Genomic DNA, 23,028 nt, shown 5'->3' with positions numbered 1-23,028 from the left:
CCACAACACAAGGTATGTATTAACATACTTGAGTCGTGGATTACAGAGAAAGTTTACGCTGTTCCGTACTCCCCTACGAGGCTGCTGCTGCCCTGCTGTGCAGGTCAGTCTCCGAGTGACGTATATGGCTTCCAAACATGTGGTACACGGCCCACAGCAGAGCGGCATGGAGCGCATGCGGCCCTCGCTTCTCCCCTGTTTTAAAACTCGCTTGTTTTCAATAAAAAAATATACTATTTTTTTGTCTTTTTTGACCGCGGTAAGGACCATGACACCGCGGTAGGCCTCGGTTTACCGCGGTACGGCGGTACGGCGGTTACCGTCCCCAACCCTATGTAGCAATGTGTTCTCTACTGCTAGGTAATGTACACAGAGGCAGGGCCTGACATTTCTAAAAGGGCCTTTTGGTGAAAATATCGAAAATAGCAGATCTTCAAGCTCACAACAGGCGTTGTGAGCTTGGAGGATATTTTCAGGGCTTCAAGTGCATACTGGAGATTTCTACACAGAGAGGGCAATTCTTTCAAACTGTGGCAGACCAAAGACCAGATGGAGGGATTCTATCTCCAAACTGGCTTGGGAACGCCTCGGTATACTCCCTGAGGGAGTGGAGGAAGTTGCTCAGGATAAGGAACTATGGAGGTCTCAGTTGGAACTGTTACCCCAGCGACCCGATTCCGGATAAGCGGTTGAAGATGGATGGATGCACTCATGGACTGGAGAGGGCACTTTTTACAGACAGATAAAAGGTGTTGTGTTCCCTGCTTTTAGGTAATATAGTATATCATATAGCATAGGGAACTATCTGCTGTCCCTGCTTTTAGGTAATGTACATATCATATAGCATAGGGGACTATCTGTTGTGTTCCCTGCTTTTAGGTAACTAGTCCTTACCCGTTCAAAGATATGAGCTCCGAAATGATGTGCAGTGTGTGGGTTATGGGGTGTGCACTGTACACACAGTATATGAGGGATGGAAAGTAACTTTCTGGTGCTTGCATGATAATATGTAGGAGCATCAATGTAAGAAATACCCGTTTTGTTTAAAGGCTACAGAGATACTGTGTACCGATCTACATGACAACATCTGAAAGAGGGCCAGCCACCACCCCCCCAGCCAACAACCCCCCCCGCCCCCCGCCCACCCACACACACACACACACACACACACACACACACACACACACACACACACACACACACACACACACACACACACACACACACACACACACACAACACACACACAGCTGGTTAAACATGTTGCCTCATGCTAGATGCAGAATAGATATGCCTCATGCTAGATGCAGAATAGATATAGATGCACCATAAAAATGCTAATATACAGCATACGATTTGTGAAAGTGACAAACGGCCTTCACAGTTATGTTAGGTGTGTTCATATGCTGATGGTGATGCGATTTCAGATCAATTGCTCCAGCCACCGAGGAGAAACGCTGGGACAGACAGACAGACAGACAGACAGACAGACATTCGCAAAATTATAGTATAGATGTACATATCATATAGCATAGGGGACTATCTGTTGTGTTCCCTGCTTTTAGGTAATGTACATATCATATAGCATAGGGGACTATCTGTTGTGTTCCCTGCTTTTAGGTAATGTACATATCATATAGCATAGGGGACTATCTGTTGTGTTCCCTGCTTTTAGGTAATGTACATATCATATAGCATAGGGGACTATCTGCTGTCCCTGCTTTTAGGTAATGTACATATGTAGCAGAGTGACTCACTGCCATTTGACGTGGGCGATCCGGGTTCGAATCCCAGGCGTTACACATACAGTATCATATAGCATAGGGAACTACTGCCTGCTGTGTTTAATGCCTCTAGGTAATGTACTTACAGCATAGGCAGGGGTTGACACTAACAGCCGCCCGACTGCCCGTGGCAAGTAAATAGAACGTTCGGGCAAAGTGGAGTTTGCTTTCTGGTTCCATGACTGGCAAGTGCATTCCATCTTCATTAAATATTATATAGGCTATTCATGAAGAATAATGATACCTTTTTACAACCAGCAGGTGCACTCATTCTTGTTTTTCAAAGTGACTGTCTCGGTAGTTATTGATTGGATTTAGCATTTATAAAGGAATTTTTACTCTTTGGGCAAGTAGAACATGACATGTACTTGCTTAGTGTCTTTGATTGATTGATTGAATACTTTATTAGAAGTTTGCATAGGAAAAGGTACAGTTTCATGACGGTACAGTTCGCTGGTACAAGGTCAACTAAAAGGAGATCCTAGAAAAGCACTTGGCTTATTTACACAGGAAACCATTTAAGTATCTCATATAACATTGAATGACAGACGGATAGAACACAGTACTATGCAGTAGATAGATATAGTCAGGAAAAAAAAACAGTGCAAAAAATATATACAGTAGGTAAAAAACAAAGAAGGGTCAGGGGAGGGTAAGGCTGCGCTAGGTTTGTTATTACCATTTGCGAACGGCTGCTGCCTGTAAGTGGTTTTTCAGGGCGATTTTAAAAGGTGCTAGGGATCCACACTCCTTTAAGGCCTTCGGTAGGGCGTTCCACATTTTGGTTGTATAGCAGAAGAACGAGTTTGACCCTTTGTTTGAGTTGACTCTGGGTTGAACGTGATCTGTGGTGCTGCCTCTGGTGTTGTAATTGTGGACAATTACATTACTCATGTAATTGTGTCAACCCCTGCATATAGGGAACTACATGCTATGTTCCCTGCTCCTGTATTGTTTATATTGCACATGGATTAAAGTTCTCAGTCCAAATGAATCCAAATAAACGATTTCAGTCGTTTAGACTCCATAGAAGTCTTCTGTGGAAGTACTGTATGTCGAGCACCAAAAATAGCAGATCTACAAGCTGTAGATTGCCTTTTTTCGGCTATTAGTTATTTGAAGATTAAAGAGTATTTGAAGAGGTCAAACTCGTGATAGAACCAATGCATGTTTAGAGGCATCTTCCATAAACATGAATGATCTTATACTGTAGTAGGCCTTAGCCACATGAACCAGCCTCTCCCGGACATCTACAGGAGGCTGGTTTATGAGGTTAAGTTAGGCCTATAGTTCTCAAACTTTTTCGTGCCAAGCACCCCCAAATTGACGTCACTCGTTTGCGACCACTCTTTCTTTGTTTATCTACTAGCCTAGCTCAGCTGTGTTTGGCCATTAGCTTTCTATGCCTAACTCTAACCCTAACCCTAACCTTAACCTCAGTAAAACTATGCCTAACCCTAACCCTAACCTCCGTGGGGTGAGGTGCTATCATTCCTGCCGACCCTACGTTGTCGTTGTTGTGGATCAAAGCGACGGCTTGTTCCGCCCCGTGCCGCACGACGAGCGCTCCGGTTCTCAATTTCACTGAAACTAAAAAAAACTGTGACATATATATTTGGCTGCGGACCACCCATCTGAAATTAGTTTGTGCCAGGGACCCCCAGAAGATAAGATTTGGGTTTTTTCAAGATCTTTCAAAAATGTTCAAAAAATAGAAGATGTACAAGCTCGCAGCTTGTTTTGAATAGCCAATTTATAAAATGTGGATAAAGGGGTTAAATGCTTATGATACTGTATTAACACTGTATTAACACATTTTGCTGGGGACCCCCTGGAACACCAGCAAGGACCGCTGGGTGTCCCCGGTCCACACTTTGAGAACCACTGGTAGACACAGTACATAATATAAGTTATATCTGTACATGCCATGGTTTGCCTTATTGCACATTCTCTTCTATTGTTATTATGCCTAGTGTTGCTGTTGCTGCTATTATCCTTTTACTAGCCTTTTCTCTTCTTATCTTCATTTTATTATGGCCACTGTGTTCAGTGAACAAACACAGAGGCCAACCTGGTGCTCACAGGAGATAATAAAAAACGTCTTAAAGGTGGTAAGGAGCTTCTCAGATCAGCAGGAATGTAGACTTTATAAAAGAAGGCCAGATCTGAGCTCTCCAAAAATGTGGAGGAGATGAATGAAGTAAAACGTAGAAATACTGTTCCTACGAAACAGTGTGGGCTTGCATGGAACAAACACCATGTATGGGCATAAAGATCTGCCCAATGGGCACTCCAACATTGCTTCTGAGACCATTGAATGTGTCTCTCTTCCTCTCTCTCCATACTCTTTTCCCTTTGGAAATGCATTGGGTGCTTAAGTTAAATATTTCAGAAACTACACCAGATTTCATGTGGGTGTTGATGTTATTTATACCAGGTCACACTTGTTGGTGGTGATGTCACCAAGAACGCTGCTCCCAAAGGCCCTGCCTTTGTACTGTCGGACAGTTTTGAGGAGAATAACCTCACTATGGGTGCGTTCGTTTTTTCGGTGCACTTGGTGCGTTGTCGTTCGGAAATCCAGTGCGCAGCGCACCGGTGTGCTGAGTGCACGCATGCACCGACCCTACTCAGAAGATGGGGTTTGGCAGTGTGGTGCGTCAGTGCGGTGTTTTCATTGGTTGGTTTTTATGGCCATGTCTTGAGCGCTTCTCAGCTGTGAACAATGGAGGAAATGACCGCAAAATGCAGCATTTGCTGCTTAATTGGTCGTTTGGGCTTGTTGGTTTCACACGCATCAACGTGTAAACGAACAGCAGGTATGCCAATGTTATGAATTAAATCTCCTTTCAATATCAACGTTACGTCAACTGATGCTTTTCAGAAAGGTTACCTGCAGAGTTCAGAGTGAAAAAGCGCACAGCTGCCTCTTAACTGGTCGTTCGTAAACAAGCCACACAAAACGCACTCTACAACGTCACGCCCACTGCACTCACTACACTGAGCACACACCCGGTGCGCATTTCCGAACGCACCCTATATAAAGATTTGGGAGAACATACTGATCTCGCTTTCACAGAGCCCACAATTAATCAATAATTTGCATCCCTACTCTTCAGGCAACGTCCTGGTCAACACCACGCTGACCATCCTGTATTCTCTCTCTCTCTGTCTTCAGGCAACGTCCTGGTCAACACCACGCTGACCATCCTGTATTCTCTCTCTCTCTGTCTTCAGGCAACGTCCTGGTCAACACCACGCTGACCATCCTGTATTCTCTCTCTCTCTGTCTTCAGGCAACGTCCTGGTCAACACCACGCTGACCATCCTGTATTCTCTCTCTCTCTGTCTTCAGGCAACGTCCTGGTCAACACCACGCTGACCATCCTGTATTCTCTCTCTCTGTCTTCAGGCAACGTCCTGGTCAACACCACGCTGACCATCCTGTATTCTCTCTCTCTGTCTTCAGGCAACGTCCTGGTCAACACCACGCTGACCATCCTGTATTCTCTCTCTCTCTGTCTTCAGGCAACGTCCTGGTCAACACCACGCTGACCATCCTGTATTCTCTCTCTCTGTCTTCAGGCAACGTCCTGGTCAACACCACGCTGACCATCCTGTATTCTCTCTCTCTGTCTTCAGGCAACGTCCTGGTCAACACCACCCTGACCATCCTGTATTCTCTCTCTCTGTCTTCAGGCAACGTCCTGGTCAACACCACGCTGACCATCCTGTATTCTCTCTCTCTGTCTTCAGGCAACGTCCTGGTCAACACCACCCTGACCATCCTGTATTCTCTCTCTCTGTCTTCAGGCAACGTCCTGGTCAACACCACGCTGACCATCCTGTATTCTCTCTCTCTGTCTTCAGGCAACGTCCTGGTCAACACCACCCTGACCATCCTGTATTCTCTCTCTCTCTGTCTTCAGGCAACGTCCTGGTCAACACCACGCTGACCATCCTGTATTCTCTCTCTCTCTGTCTTCAGGCAACGTCCTGGTCAACACCACGCTGACCATCCTGTATTCTCTCTCTCTGTCTTCAGGCAACGTCCTGGTCAACACCACGCTGACCATCCTGTATTCTTTCTCTGTCTTCAGGCAACGTCCTGGTCAACACCACGCTGACCATCCTGTATTCTTTCTCTGTCTTCAGGCAACGTCCTGGTCAACACCACGCTGACCATCCTGTATTCTCTCTCTCTCTGTCTTCAGGCAACGTCCTGGTGAACACCACACTGACCATTCTGTATTCTCTCTCTCTCTTCAGGCTAGGGGTGGGCGATATGGTGATAAATATCATTGAGACGATACAATTTATCCACAATATGCCTTTTCAGAGATATCGTATACTTTATATATCGTGATACAATGAGGGAGCCTTGTAAAAAATCCTGTTGATTCATTGTAGAATGCATTTAAACCTGCATTTTGGTTTAAATGAGTAGTTCTCAGACTTTAAAATGTCAAGGTCTCTCTTTAACTCTGACAATATACAAATGAACGGGTCCATTTGGTTTCATTTGTATACTGTCAGAGTTACATTCTTGTAAGGGTCAATTTAGACCTCCCAAAAGGAACCCAGAGTGTCCCTGGACCCCACTTTGAGGACCACTGGTCTAAATGATCTGTTACTCCTTTTTTCTTTTAGTTTTAGTTACCTTGTGGGTGTTTGTACTGTTAAGTAACTTGAAAAATAACCATAAAAAACACTAAAAAGAATCGTGATGAAATTGTGTATCGTGATACAGCTTGGAAAAATATTGTGATATTGTACCCCTATTTCAGGCAACGTGCTGGTGAACACCACGCTGACCATCCTGCTGGACGAGGTGGCGGGCTCGGGGCTGGCGGCCGTGGTGGCCTCCACGGTGGGCATCGTGATCTTCGGCGAGATCGTGCCGCAGGCGCTGTGCTCGCGCCACGGCCTGGCGGTGGGCGCCAACACCATCATGGTGACCAAGTTCTTCATGCTGCTCACCTTCCCCGTGTCCTACCCGGTCAGCAAGCTGCTGGACGTGCTGCTGGGCGAGGAGCTGGGCACCGTCTACAACCGAGAGAGGCTGGTGGGCATGCTGAAGGTCACCGAGCCCTACAACGACCTGGTGAAGGAGGAGATGGCCATGATACAAGGTTAGAAGTAAGGGTGGGCGATATGGTGATAATTATCGTGGAGACGATACAATGTCTCCGCGATATGCCTTTTCAGAGGTATCGTATATATCGTGATACAATTGAGGGAGCCTTATAAAATAAATCTGCATTTTGGTCTAAATCGTCAGTTCTCAAACTTTAAAATGTCAAGGTCTCCACTTAACTCTGACAGTATACTAATGAAACCAAATGGACCCTTACGGGTCCATTTGGTTTCATTTGTATACTGTCAGAGTTACATACTTGTAAAGTTCAATTTAGACCTCCCAAAAGGAACCCAGAGAGTCTAGTTTTTGTCAAGTAACTTGAAAAAGAACCATCAAAACCAACGTGAAAAAGAATCATGATAACATCGTGTATCGTGATACAGCTTGGTAAAATATCGTGATATTGCATTTTTCCATATCGCCCACCCCTAGTTAGAAGTGCCTCGTACTGCCTACTGCCGCTATCGGGGGGGGGGGGGGGGGGGAACTGCCTAAAATAATTATGCTGGCATCGGTATCAACAAGTGTGCCAGTCAATGTGAATGCCAATACCATGATGGCCGGGGTTGACACTAAGGTCTCAGAGGCACTTGAGGCAAGTACAGGTCATGTTCTACTTGCCCAAAGGTCATGCCCACTTGCCCATAAAGTAAATCGAATCGTCCATTATAAAATGATAGGTAAAATTTGAATTACCGTTCAATTTAACACTGTTTTACTTCCTGGGGATGTGCGATAAAAAATGTCATACCAACATTTTTTATCCAAATTCCTACATAGCTATGATTGAATATGACTATGGGTTCACAGTTCACACCTATTTTATATTTTAAGTGTAGCAACAGTGAAAACAGCACATTATATCTGGGGTGTTTATAGACGGTTGCGTCCCCGGACTCCCCCTCTCAAACAAGCACTTGCCCGGTCGGGCAACCTGAAAGTAAACTCCACCTGCCCTAAAGTTTTATTTACCTGCCAGGGGCAGGTGGGAATTCTGGGCAAGCCTTAGTGTCAATGCCTGCCATGTAAATTATCATATGAAGATATTGTAATATGTTTAATGTTTCAGTAGATGTTGCACTACTGTTTTATATTCGTATTGTACCATTTACATAGAGTAGCAATGTCCTGATGTCACTTGTTCATCCCTTTATTCCCAGAAGTAATTTCTCTATGGAGAAAGTATTAATGGAATTTTGATGTATTCCTAGATCCGTGGTTCACAAGCTATTTAATTTCAAGGACCCCCATAACTGTTGAGAGTGTTCAAATGGAACTGATTTTTACAAATGGCACCATTTGTATACTCTCCATTACACTCCATCTGTACACTCTCAGACCATAAGGGTCCATTTGGAACCCCCTCAAGGAACCCTGAGAGTCCTAGGACCCCACTTTGAGAACCACTGTCTTAGATTATCTTTGAGTGGTGCTAGCCGCTCCTACATCTGGCTTTGTGTGTATGTACTGTATGTCCGTCTGTATGTCCATCCCACAAAGCTGGGCATTGGCCAAGCGTCGCGGGACGTTTGAGTAACCCATTGGAATTATTTTATACTTTAGCTATTGAAAAATAGCAGATATACAAGCTCACAGCACAGCAACGAGTGCCGTGATGCAAGCTTGTAGATCTGCTATTTTTGAAAAGTCGTGAAAATGTGTGCAAATATTTGAATATAATTGTATTTTTAAAGCAGACATTTGTAACTAAAATTTTGCTTCTGGGGGTCCCTGAAACTAAATGGGGCGAGATGGGGGTCCGTGGCCAAATATATATATTTTTTTTCCAGAAACCTGTTAGGATTTCGGAGATATTTATAGAATTGGGTCAACATTTTGAAAGACTTGCTTAAAATTGCCATGATTTAAAAAAAATAGCAGATCCACATGCTCGCAGTGCGCTGTGAGCTTGTTATGGGTATCGGGGGGAAAGGAATAACCGGCGTCTTGTCCGTCTGTGCTCCCCAGGAGCCCTGGAGCTCCGCAACAAGACGGTGGAGGACGTGATGACGGCGCTGTGCGACTGCTTCATGATCCAGGTGGACGCCGTGCTGGACTTCAAGACGGTGTCGGAGATCATGGAGAGCGGCTACACGCGCATCCCCGTCTACGACGACGAGCGCTCCAACATCGTGGACATCCTGTACGTCAAGGACCTGGCCTTCGTGGACCCCGACGACTGCACCACGCTGAAGACCATCACCAAGTTCTACAACCACCCCGTGCACTTCGTCTTCCACGACACGCGTCTGGACGCCATGCTGGAGGAGTTCAAGAAAGGTCTGTCACCATCCCTAAACCCTAAACCCTAAACCTTAACCCTAAACCTTAACCTTAACCCCCATGCTGGAGGAGGTCAAGAAAGGTCTGTCACCATCCCTAAACCCTAAACCTAACCCTAACCTTAACCCCCATGCTGGAGGAGTTCAAGAAAGGTCTGTCACCATCCCTAAACCCTAAACCCTAAACCCTAAACGCTAAACCTTAACCCTAAACCTTAACCTTAACCCCCATGCTGGAGGAGGTCAAGAAAGGTCTGTCACCATCCCTAAACCCTAAACCTAACCCTAACCTTAACCCCCATGCTGGAGGAGTTCAAGAAAGGTCTGTCACCATCCCTAAACCCTAAACCCTAAACCCTAACCCTTAACCCTTAACCCTTAACCCTTAACCCTAAACCTAAACCTTAACCCCCATGCTGGAGGAGGTCAAGAAAGGTCTGTCACCATCCCTAAACCCTAAACCCTAACCTTAACCCTAAACCTTAACCCTAAACCCCATGCTGGAGGAGTTCAGGAAAGGTCTGTCACCATCCCTAAACCCTAAACCCTAACCTTAACCCTAACCTTAACCCTAAACCTTAACCTCCATGCTGGAGGAGTTCAAGAAAGGTCTGTCACCATCCCTAAACCCTAACCTTAACCCTAACCTTAACCCTAAACCTTAACCTCCATGCTGGAGGAGTTCAAGAAAGGTCTGTGACCATCCCTAAACCCTAAACCCTAACCTTAAAGGACAACTTTGGTTTATTACAACAAGGGTTCATATTTTCGATTGTAATTAAATAATATAAAAAAATGAGTGTTAAAATGATTTCATTTACTTCTTTCTATTGTTTTGGAGATTCTCATTTCAGTGGTTTGGGGCATGCATACAAGTGGCTAAATATGTAATTTTACACAGAATAAGCCCATTCCCAAGATACAACGCAACCTTTCGTGGTTGGATGTGTCTTATGGGGGCTAGAAGTGTTACTGTAAAAAGCAATAAAGAAACTGCTGGCTTATTGTGTCTAAAAAGACGCGATAAAACAATAGAACGAAGCAAATGAAAACATTTTAACACTCACTTTTTCTTTTCTCTAATTACCATCTAAAATATGAACCCTTGTTGTAAAAAAACAAAGTTGTCCTTTAACCCCCATGCTGGAGAAGGTCAAGAAAGTTGGGCTGGAAGTTCAGTGTAGGCCTGTCACAGTTATTACATAAATCGCAATTATTTGACATTTAGTCAGGAACACTCACATCAAATTAGATTTAACCATTTATTGCATGAATGGAATACAGTTAATCTTGGCATTAAAGGGCTCCGCGTTCAGAGATGTTCCCTGAATTCTGTGCACGCTTTTTTGAGCATGCTAAGCAAAATCAGGGAACGCTAAGCAAACCCCCCCCCCCCCCCCCCCCCATAGGGATACAATGGCAGAACAATAGCAATACATGACACGTAACTTAACTCATTCGTAGTTTACGGCCGAGGAGCCCGAAGTTTTTTCTATGTCTTTCACTGCTGGCTTCTCCTACCTGTTAAAGCGGACGCTAATCCAGTTCCCATCGTGCGTGATCGGACACTGCTATGCATCGTGTGTTCGCGTATTCCATCAGCTTCTCAAATCCTTTTATTTTTTTTCAATTGATCAATAAGTTCTCCGTCTGTAAGCTGCCGTGTTTACACAGAAAGCCAACGAATAGAGGATAGAGGACGGACAGCCGCTTCCGGTTTACGGTCTCAATGTTAACTGGTCCGCTCAATAATGTGTCCGTGTAGAAACCGATCACGGAGCATTAGTTCCGGCCTATTTTAGTTCCGCTTCGATAATTTTATTTTTATTTTTATTAAAGCTTATTAAATCTTCGGGTTCCTCGGGCATGGCAGGGAAGGGGTACAAAGGGGTATTTCTTTGGCAGGTTGAGTTAATCAGACATAATCATAGTATTTGAGCTTAGCCAGACAAATCAAAGGTGGAGGCTGGGGTGGAGGAGGCAGCTAGCAGCGAGTGTCCGATGCTTTGGAAACCAAGCATTGAGAAAGCATAGAGAAAGAGAGACGTATTTAAAGGAGCCTTCCCTACTGAGTGAGCTCTTTGATTGGAGTATGGCAGTGTGACATAATAACCAGCAGATATGTGAATGAGAACAGAGCTGACTGACAGCTGACTACAGCTGGGTAGGATAAGATGTCAGTAATGTCTTTGTTTTTCTTTTAAACAATATGTTTATTCTTTTTTTTTAACAGACATACAAAACAACATAATACAAGACCATACTGGATCACATACAGACAAAACAAGCAAAAAAAGAAAATACAACATACAAAAAGAACAACCAAAAAACCTGACACTAACACGACACATAAGAATATTAAATAATTCTGATACAAAGAGCACATATACTATTTACACTATTTACACCCAGAGTCCCACGCCACAAGGCCGGACAAACGACCGCAGAGGGAATGCAACTACCCCACACCCGTTTCCTCCATTAAGTACGAGAGATCATTGCCCTTGACATACTGGATAAAATTCCCCCATATTTTCTCAAATATATCTTGTTTGTTCTTGAGAGTGTATGTGATCCTTTCTAATGGAAGGCACAAAGACAATTCCTTAAACCACTGAGCGATGCTAGGTTTCCCTGTCTTTTTCCATGAAAGGGCGATAACCCTTTTGGCTTGCAGGAACCCAAGATCCAGAAATGTAATCTCGTTGTTTTTTATCTTATGGCCAATCGGGTAAAGGCCTTACTAATAAGAAGAGTTTTGGATCTAGCTCAATGTTAATAAGTAGTATCCGTTGTACAGTAATGTCTTTGTATATTTAGGTCATGTGTCATATGCGCAACTTCAAAGCCTAAAAGCCAAACAGAAATGTAATTGTCAACGACAAAAACACAATTAAATCGTTAATCACAGTTATTTGAGTGACAATTAATCGTCATGTAAAATGTCATAATTGTGACAGCCCTAGTTCAGAGTTCGCAGGTTCAGATGTATTGAAGGTTTGTTTATTTGACAGGGACAGTACTCATTAATCGACATATTTGTTTTCACTTCCATGTAAATGAGCCAGAGTTAGCCATAGGCTAATTTTCATCTGTACTCTCAGACTGTGTGTACGTACATGAGCCTGTACGGACTAGGGGTGCAGCAATTCACCCTTTGTTAGCCTTCTGGTTGGTCCCTGACTGACCAGCCAGCAGGCTCTATCAGCCTTGTCCCGCCCTGGTTCCTCCTTCTTTAAGTTAAATTGGCTAAAACATAATTTTTGGAGAAATAAAAACATTTAAAAACATTCTGAGTCACCATACTGCCAATGAGCAGCTCCATTTTACTGAAACCAATTTTGAAATTAGAATTGAGCACACAGAATAACAATACAAAGCAACTGAATTTCAATGGTAGTGGATGGAGTGTCCCACCGAATGTCCCACCAAGACACAGCAACCAAACGGTGTGAAGAGGGGCGGGACAATGGGCGGGACTTGACAAATGGTGAATTGAACTAACCGATTTTAAATACGGCAATATGTAACATTTATTTTATGAATAGATTTTAATTGAGTCCAATCTATATGGTAGAGTACAGTATGTTATTACATTATAACATACAACTGGGGTGGTTGTATTTGGCTCTGTGCTCTTCTGTTGAGACATTTAGATCGAGTCAAAGGTCATGTGTGTGTGTCCTGCTGTAGCATCATGTCAAATGTCTGTCTGTCTGAGTGTGTGTGTGTGTGTGTGTGTGTGTGTGTGTGTGTGTGTGTTTGTGTTTGTGCTAAATGGAGAAGCCTGGCCTGTATTGACTGTCATGTTATTGACCGATGGAACCATCCCTGCATGCATTAGAGAGGGTCCACACACACAGGCACACGCACGCACGCACGCACGCACGCACGCACGCACGCACGCACGCACGCACGCACGCACGCACACACACACACACACACACACATACACAGTGGGAAGCACAACAAATGACATTTACTGTATGTCATGCTGGTGCTCAACCTATGGGACGGAGATATGGCAGTAGGCCATCAAATAACTGTCAAAACATTTTAATGATGATAACATTAATAGATTCATTTAAACAAAAAAAAAGAAATCCCCGTTTTACCTTGGAAAAAAAGTTCTGCTTTGAATCTATGATCTGATATCTGAAACAAATATTGATACTGTATGTTGTTTCTTTTATACATTATTATTATTATTATTATTATTTTTTTTTTTTAAAGATTTGTTTTTGGGCTTTTTATGCCTTTATTCGATAGGACAGTAGACTGACAGGAAATGGGGAGAGAGATGGGGAATGACATGTGGCAAAGGTCGTTCGGATCGGGAATCGAACCGGCGACGCCAGCAGGCATCATAGCCTAGTATATGGTACGCGCCTTGACCACCAGGCCAGTGGGCGCCCCTCAACATGGATCTGTCCCATTTAGCGCCACCTTCAGGCAGATTTTTTACAACACATTTTTGGACACTACTCCTACAGATCACGCAAATCGCTACACAGTATGTCTACACTCATGTCATCAACATGGATCTGTCCCATTTAGCGCCACCTTCAGGCAGATTTTTTCAAATACATTTTTGGACACTACTCCTACAGATTTGGTCCTACAATCACGCAAATCGGTACACAGTATGTCTACACTCATGTCATCAACATGGATCTGTCCCATATACCGCCACCATCAGGCCGATTTTTTCAAACATTTTTGGACGCTCTTACACATTTTGGCCTAAAATCACACTGCGACCTGACGGTCGCTTATGTCCCGATTAGGGAGTCTTACTGGTACATTATACTACTGTAGACAGTTCAGAAAGCTGCCTACTAGTGACATCATCAGTAGGAAGGTTTGGCATTTTCCAAAAAGATTTAACCTTAGGGGTAAAAAAAGGGTAAAAAAAGGTCCAAACCTGCTTACCAATGTCACTGGTATCTGAACTGTCCCCAGCCCTCCTCTGAGACACACCTGGTATCTGAACTGTCCACAGTCCTCCTCTGAGACACAGACCTGGTATCTGAACTGTCTATAGCCCTCCTCCAAGACACAGAGCTAATAGACAGTAATGTTTGTGATATCTGAACTGTCCACAGCCCTCCTCCAAGACACAGACCTAATAGACAGTAATGTTTGTGATATCTGAACTGTCCACAGCCCTCCTCTGAGACACAGACCTAATAGACAGTAATGTTTGTGATATCTGAACTGTCCACAGCCCTCCTCTGAGACACAGACCAAATAGACAGTAATGTTTGTGATATCTGAACTGTCCACAGCCCTCCTCTGAGACACAGACCAAATAGACAGTAATGTTTGTGACTAACAGGAGCTTGTGACTAAATAATAATCATTACATTGGAACATAGGTTCCAAAGTCTCTACCCCACAATAATATGTTACTTGTATAATCAATTGTATAATGAAATTGAAAATGAAATGCATTTTGTTTTCTACTGCCTGTTCTACAATTCTATTAGGCAAGGCCTCTTTAATAAGGTAGATCTAAATTATGAGTTTGTGTGGTTGGATGACTCTGAGAAGCTAAAACGACTCTTTGAATATGATATTTATTCTTTTTCTTCATTTCTTGACAAGGCTTGGTCAATGAGAAAGAGGGCCATTTACGTGTAAAATAGTTTTGTCTTGTTTGTTCTTGTTTTGTTCATGTGTATACTGTATGTACATTTACTGTGTTGATGTCAGTGTAATGACATCTTTTTGTGTAATGTGTCATATAATCCCATATGGGATGGGCCAAATTAATGGCATGACACGTAAATAAATCATTCATTCATTCATTCATTCATTCATTCATTCATTCATTGTATACAGTCATCCTCTTTTGCGACCGTAGATCGCATTTAATATGAAAACCATGTCTGTCCGTCACGCTGACTTAGGGCGTCTTTCTGGTTGTCATCTGTGTCACCTGTGTTATCATTGCTGTGACCTGTGTCAGCTGTGTTATCATTGCTGTGACCTGTGTCATTGTGGTCACCAGGTAAATCCCACCTGGCCATCGTCCAGAAGGTGAACAACGAGGGCGAGGGGGACCCCTTCTACGAGGTCCTGGGATTGGTCACCTTAGAGGACGTCATCGAGGAGATCATCAAGTCAGAGATCCTGGATGAATCGGACCTTTACAGTGAGTCAGCATATTTTTCTTGGATGTATGAGTGAGTATCAGACCTTACAGTGAGTCTGAGTGAGTCAGCGTCTTTCTGCTGGCTGCTGCACTGCCACATCCTCACTGTGTTTATTTATAGTTTTGATTGATTGAACATTTTATCAGAAGAAATGGAGAACAGTACAAGTATAGTCAATACAATACAAAGAATGTTGTACAGTACAAGTACACTTAACTCTTTGAGTGCCACCCCTTTCACCACTAGAGGGCGCCCAGTGGCCATAGAAAATCCCATAGAGATATGCTGGTATATGCAGAAGCCCTGCAGCCATGACTTGCCTGAACACTTTCCTTTGTGCATGTACAGGAAGAGGATGAAGTTAGCTTGAAGTTAGCTATTGGCTACCAAGCATTTTAGAAGCCTTATTTTCGTCAACTTAGCCATGATTAAACCTTGCACACCTCATGCATGGGAAAAAAACAGAGAAGAATGAGCTCTAAAAAATCCAATGCAATCCTGGATTGCATTGGAGTGGATTTGTGCAGTTTGTTCACAGCTTTCAAACAAAAAAATCCGATTGGAAATCCGTTCAGGCATTCTTGAGATAATCGCCATTATGTTTTACATGTTATGTAAACAAACATGGCTGCCCTGTATGTTAGATGGGGTTGTATGGGGGTGGAACATGCAAAATCGCGATTGAAATCATGTTCACTAGATTTGATGGGGTCCAAAAAAAAAATTTAAAAAAAAATTTTTTCAATTTTTTTTTTTTTTTTTTTTTAATATCCCGAACATGTTCGGGATAGGCACTCTGGTATGCGATAATATATCCCGAACTAATTCGGGATAGGCACTCAATGAGTTAAACACCCTGACCGTAAAGACTTTTACGGTATTTTTTACATTGGAAGTCCTTGGTATTCAATTGATGGACATAACAAATAACAAGCAAAGACAACATTCAATATCATCGCAGTTATAAAAACACTATATGTACAGGTTAGGGAAAACAAGAGGGGGGGGGGCTAAGGTGGGCCTAAGGCAGGGGTGGGCAACTTTGATGATGGCGAGGGCCACTATATTTCCACCTTCACTCCAGAGGGCCACATTGCTTATTGCTACTTCCTACTTTGTTATTCTAGTATCTCATACAAAAGAAGCCAAAATAGCAGATCTACAAGCTCAAAACGCATCGCGCTGCGATGCGTTTGTAGATCGGCTATTTTTGCTTCTTTTGAATTGGAATCCTGAATAATTTTTTTGTTATTTTTTAACTGGAATCCTGAAATGTAACATTTTGATTTAATTTCAAACACATTTAGTTATATATTCATGTTGACTCTATGAACCTAAATACAAATACCTACATTGGACATAAAAAATACATTTGAATACTACTATACTAGTCATTAAGCTACTAATAGACTACTAGACTGACGGAATTAGAGTGGAATTTTAACAGCTGAAATCAATAATATATCAGTATTCCGGTATTAACCAGCGGGCCGCATTAAGTGAAGGTGAGGGCCGCATGTGGCCCCCGGGCCGCCAGTTGCCCATGTATGGCCTAAGGTAATAGTAACCATTGAAGCCTAGCATCCCCCTGTTCTTGGGAGAGCATTAGGCAGAAATATAGCCAAATGTTGTGTGATTGGAACTTTTTTTTATCATCCCTATTCCTAGGGGAACATTAGCCGAAAATAGTAGATCTAAAAGCTCACAACACCTCACGCTGTGAGGCGTTGAAGACACCTGATGCAGGGGGGAAAAGGGGTGGCTTACTAGTACAGACACCGGGTTTAAGTGATATAAATCAGGTTTTCCCCCCCAAAAAAAAATCGGATTCTGACCCAAAAGTAAGGATGGAGCTTGTTAATTTTTATTGATAATGAGCACCTTATTAACTGTTCTGCTGCCGTTGACAATCCTCACCGTCATTGAAAGGGTTAAAACCATGGTGCCGTTGACGGTGAGGACTGTCAATCTTACTGTATATACAGTAAAGGTATGATTACTTACTGTACGTCGCTCCCGTCGCGCCCGCATCGGTAATGTCCGCGATTTGTTTACAACGCACGTCGGGCGTGCACGCGAAGTGAACGTCCTCCATAGTAAATCCATCGAGAGGCCCATAAAGAGACTTCATTTACTCCAAAAGAGACATTGTACAGTATACATGGCCTGTATAAGGTAAACAAATACACTCGGCTGGGCGCAGCCATGTTTCTCTTCTGGGCTCACACTGTCATGTGACTTGATAATCCAAAACAACAAAAACAACCCCCTTCCGGCCCTTCAAAATAATGGCGGCGGCCTACGGAGGAAACGGCGCGGCACCAAGGCACCAAGCAAACTTCAGATTAAAAGGCAGTAATTGTGTTAATCCTGCTTATTGAGCTGGGCATTTATCGAGCACACTATTGAGCGTTTTCTAATATTTTGTGGAAAGATATGACGAATTCAGAACATAACTGATATCTTTTTATATTGGCCAGTTGTTGTGACTGTGAGTTTGGCTGACTACCACCTATGAAGATAACAATTGACTAAAGTAACGAATATCATTAAATATCATTAAAACAATCATTCATTAATGTGCAATAAGTGTTAAATGGCTCTATATTATGATTAGTACTGTAATCATTTCTTGACAAGCTACCCTTGTTTAGGGCTCCCTACCCAAAAGTGAAATTTGTTGTCTCTCCAGGACCCAAACTTATAAAAAGTCATTATGAATTCATCTCTTCTTCATATTTCAATAATAGTAAAAAATAATTCAGTGACATTTTAATGAAATTAATCTATGCTAGCAAATTGTTTGTTTGTATTTCCGTGAAAACAAGCTTTTCTCTCATCTATCTGTCTGTCTGTCTGTCTGTCTGTCCGCTGTGTGCTTTCTCTTGTGTCCAGCTGACAACAGACACAGGAAGAAGGTGGAGAACCGCCGTGATTTCTCTGCCTTCAAGCAGCACAGTGACAGCAAGGTGAAGATCTCTCCACAGCTGATGCTGGCCGCACATCGCTTCCTGGCCACGGGTGAGTGTCCAGTAAGCAGGCGTGTAATGGTGATTTATCTTTTTTTATATATCGTCGTTGACGGGTGGAAACCTCGTATCTCCAAGTTTCAAATGTGTACATTCTTTCGCAAAGTAAAGCCCTGCTTCATCATACAAGGCCGTCGCACAAAAGTAGTGAAAACAGCAGATCTACAAGCACAAAACGCCACACAACGACGATATATATATATATATATATATATATATATATATATATATATATATATATTTATTTATTTTTTTTACGATTTGTTTTTTGGCTTTTATGCCTTTATTGTGATCTACTATACTGTCAGGAAATGGGGGGAGAGACGCAGGCCAGCGGGCGCCCCCGAAACGCTGTTTTAACTCATTTACTGCCAGAATTCATTTTACAAGCCCACACTGCCAGGCTCTTAGCGTATTTTCGATCATCTGTGGACGTGCACTCGGCCACTGTGCGTTATACAATGTCCAACAAACTGTCTTACACCAGGGGTTTCTCAACCTGCAGGCTGGGGCCCACTGATGGGCCGTGTGAGGACATTGCAAGTGGGTCCCCAAATAATTGTCAAAACACCAAGATTTTAACCCATTCAGGCCTAGAATTATTGAATACTTTAACCAGTGAAAAATAGCAGATATACAAGCTCACAGCGCGGCACCGAGTGCCGCGCTGCGAGCTTGTAGATCTGCTATTTTTTGAAAAGTTGTGAAAATGTGTGAAAATCTTTGAATATATGTATTTTTTAAGCAAACATTTCTAACTCAAATTTTGCTTCTGGGGGTCCCTGGAAATAAATATTTTGAGATCGGGGTCCGTGGCCAAATACATATCATCTTGGGGGTCCTTGACATAGGTTTCTTGCACACATTTTCACAATCTTTCAAAAATAGCAGATATACAAGCTCGCAGCGTGGCACTCGGTGCCGCGCTGTGAGCTTGTATATCTGCTATTTTTCAATAGTTAACATTCATGGGGGCCCCGCAGTGAATCCTTGTACCCAGGGCCCAGAATTTGGTGTGACGCCCCTGGCTAGGGCCCACTGATGGGCTATGTGAGGATATTGCAAGTGGGTCCCCAAATAATTGTCAAAACACCAAGATTTTAATGATAATATTTATTTTTTATTATTATAAAATAAAAAATAAAAATAAAAAAACTTGAAAAGTGAGTTTTCATTGTGATACCGATAAATAGGAACTTAAACAATACTACAATCGTTCAACTGATCCAAGCCGGACCACTATCGATTGATCAATCATAACATGCTCTGAAGATGAACACGATTTTTCAAAGAGGGCCCTGATTATGATCCAGAGAAGGTTGAGAACCGCCGTCTCACAGCACTCGTTAACTCATGGCGTTTCTCAATGCAGAGAACAAAAAGAAGGGGCTTGCTTCCTTGTGAAAGGGGGGAACATTCTGTCAAGCTAGCTTGAGCTTGCAGCTGGGTTGGTGTGAAATGCATTCTGGGATACTTGGCTGTCCAAAGACATTCTGTTCTTGGCTATAGAATTCACCGTTTGTCAGCCTTCTGATTGGTCCCTGAGACTCCCTGACTGGTCAACCAGAAAAAACCATTCACTTTTTGCTATCGGGGGTGGAGTTTGTGCAGTGGAGAATGTTGCTTCCCTTGCTTCAGGCTTTCAACAACGGTCCGCTCTGCGGAGCACGGCGTTCGTCCAGTACGGCCGCGGGAGGTGATAGCGATCTCGCTCATCATAATGAATAAGCTTCAACAAACTAGTTCACATGGACCTTATCAATGTAACTAAGAGTTACGATTGGGTACATCCCTCAACCTAATTAGAATCACCCCAAAAAATAGTGTGTATGCTGGTTGGTCCGTTGGTCCATCTGTAACTCCACGTTCAGCAGTTGCTCAATTGTCTAAAAACATAATACAAAAATCAATAACGCATGTACCTTGCCCAACATCAACTTTATCACCTTCAGATGTGTCTCTACTTCTCATAATCCCCAAATGTTTAAAATATTTTCCCAAATTTTGGCCTGTAGGCGGCTGTCCTGTGATGCGATTTACATCACAAATGGGCGTCGACAAGCAGCGCACTCCCAGTCCGGGGGCAGTTCCAGAGAGAGCAACATCACAGTCTGTCTGCTTCACACCAAGGGGGACTAACAGGCACACACACAAAGGGGCCAGGCCCCCGCAGGGGGCTGTAGGCTAGTATATTTTAAATGGGCAGAATTACGAAAAGCCAGCCTATTATGTGAGGAGAACTATAATCTGGCTGTCATCTTCCTACCCAAGATGCACTGCGCTTTCTCTTTCTCTTTCTATTCTCTCTCTGATCCAGAGGATTAAACTAATTAAAACATATATTTTCGGGGGAAAACTACTGTTTTGCTATGTAATTACTGTACCTTTTTCTTTCCTTTTTATTAATATCACGTAGATGTGTTTTTTTGGTACTTTATATAGCTGTAATGAGGCTATGAAAAAAAAAAATCCCATCCACTATAAAAGAATCTGCAATGGTGATTCTGTCCCACTGGGATTAAACAAATTAAAAACATATATTTTCGGGGAAACCCCCTGTTTTGCAATGTAACTACTGTACCTTTGTCTTCCCTTTTTATTAATATCACCTAGATGTTTTTCCTTTGGTACTTTAAATTGCAATAATGAGGCAATGAAAATACCCTCTCCCCCCATTCACTGCCACTATAAAAACAATCTGCCCAGGGTCAAATGTACCACCATAGTAACAGGGCAGAATGGGGCGGGATTTGCAAAAGCCTGAATTGACACAGTGCTTGGGCAGCGACTGTTGACATTTCCCAATGTCACAAGCACACAAGTACAGAACTGATATTGAATATCAGTTCTTAATATAAAACAATATAAAACATCTCCCCACCAGCCCATAAAAATAACTGCCCCGGCCCCCGGGCAGGGGGTTATCAAGAGCAGAGGCATAGATTTGCCCCCCCATCCATCCCCCCCAGCAAATCCAACCCTGGTTAGACTGGCTGACATAATAAATGAGCTTGTTTTGAATTTATAGAAGGCGCTGGCATTTCAAATAGCCTACATAGTCTCTCCCATCACTTCCAGAATAGCACCGCACTATTTTCTATACATAGATTTTTAGGCCGTGGACAACAACAGGCTGAATAGAACCGTGAATAGAAGCCAAAGCCTTGCCAAGTAACCCGATGAAGTGTTGCATTACGTTACAACCAGTCCCTTCTTTCTTTTCAAATATTTTGTATTATTAAGGTACAATGTAACAATGAGGCAGGTACACACACATATTGATGACACCCCAAGTCCCATTCTCATCACAATCATTGGTACAAAATAGCACACGATCTGAGGCCATCACGGTTCGTACAAATTTAGTATAAAGAAAAGAGACCCTGCCCATAAAGTAAAATAGAAGAAAACATTTTTCCCCCTCCATATACCCAATTTAGTGTTAAGCCAATTCTCCCATTCCCATGCTCTACGCTATACCCATCCCTGCTAATCCCCATAGTACTCATTGGGAGGGTGAAAACAACAACGGGTCTCCTCCGATACCCGATCCCGTCATGCCACCATCTTCTTTTCACCTACCAGTCCCTTCTTTCAAACACTGAGTTTATACTTCAATCGATTATCGTTCTGGTATCGTTCGTTCATACTTGTGTCCATCACTATTAGTAGTTATTTGAAAGATTTATTTGGGGAATTTTTTTAAGTGGTGGAAAAAGTATATTCCTTAAGTAAAAGTATCAATACTGCAATATAGAAATGCTCTGTTAGGGTGCCCACACACCAAAATACCTATGAGAGTGGAATCCGCGTTCCGCCAATGTATTTCAATGAGAATGGAGCGTTTTTTGCAGAAATTCTCTACAGGCATGAAACCGCTCCATTCTCATTGAAATGCATTGGCGGAACGCGGATTCCACTCTCATAGGTAATTTACGTGAGTACAAAAGTATTGGTATAAAAATGTACTTGAATACCAAAATGCTTGAAAATAACAGATCTACAAGTTCACAACGTGTCTCATCGCGACACGCTGTGAGCTTGTAGATTGGCTGTTTTCAAATGGCGTAGGTATAAAATAGGACTAAAGTGGTTTATAATATTATAATTCATATCTGCAAAGTAACTAGTAGTAACTAAAGTTTTCAAATTCATGTAGTGGAGTAAAAGTACAATATTTTCATCCGAGATGTAGTGGACTAGAAGTAAATGTATTGGAAAGTAAATGTATTGGAAATTGGAAACACTCAAGTACAAATACCTCAAAATTGTACTCAAGTACAGTACTTAAGTAAACGTATTTAGTTACTTTACACCACAGATTTGATGCATTGTTCAGATACAGTAGGACAGTGTTTCTCAACCTTTTTTCTGCATGGGCACACTTTTCATGTCCCAAGAATCCATGGGCACAACATAATACAAGGGTGTAAATATCGTCACTGTCGGGAAGAAACCTTGTATCTCCAAGTTTCAAATTCGTACGTTTCTTTGCAAAGTAAAGCCCTGCTTCATCATACTAGGCTGTCGCACAACAGTAGTGAAAACAGCCGATCTACAAGCACACGACGCCAAGCACCGCGAGGCGTTGTGTGCTTGTAGATCGGCTGTTTTAAATCATCTAGTTTAAATCAT

At 42.7% G+C, this 23,028-nt stretch overlaps 1 protein-coding gene across 1 annotated transcript in view; it reads left to right on the top strand.

The window, feature by feature from the left end:
* LOC308299869 (metal transporter CNNM4) overlaps window positions 1-23,028 on the top strand; it is a gene marked incomplete at both ends in the record, with an annotated part of 66,011 nt that overhangs the window by 5,744 nt on the left and 37,239 nt on the right. Inside the window, 4 exons of the mRNA XM_080743651.1 lie at window positions 6,572-6,916; window positions 8,893-9,204; window positions 15,220-15,363; window positions 18,260-18,385. Coding sequence (XP_080599777.1) covers window positions 6,572-6,916; window positions 8,893-9,204; window positions 15,220-15,363; window positions 18,260-18,385 — 927 coding nt within the window. The remainder of the gene's footprint in view (window positions 1-6,571; window positions 6,917-8,892; window positions 9,205-15,219; window positions 15,364-18,259; window positions 18,386-23,028) is intronic.

Source organism: Nannobrachium achirus (genome assembly GCF_963921795.1).
Source record: "Nannobrachium achirus genome assembly, chromosome: 15".
In the NCBI taxonomy this organism is placed as follows: Eukaryota; Metazoa; Chordata; class Actinopteri; order Myctophiformes; family Myctophidae; genus Nannobrachium; species Nannobrachium achirus.
The sequence above is the reverse complement of the archived record's forward strand: the minus strand, read 5'-3'. Positions and strand labels throughout refer to the sequence as shown.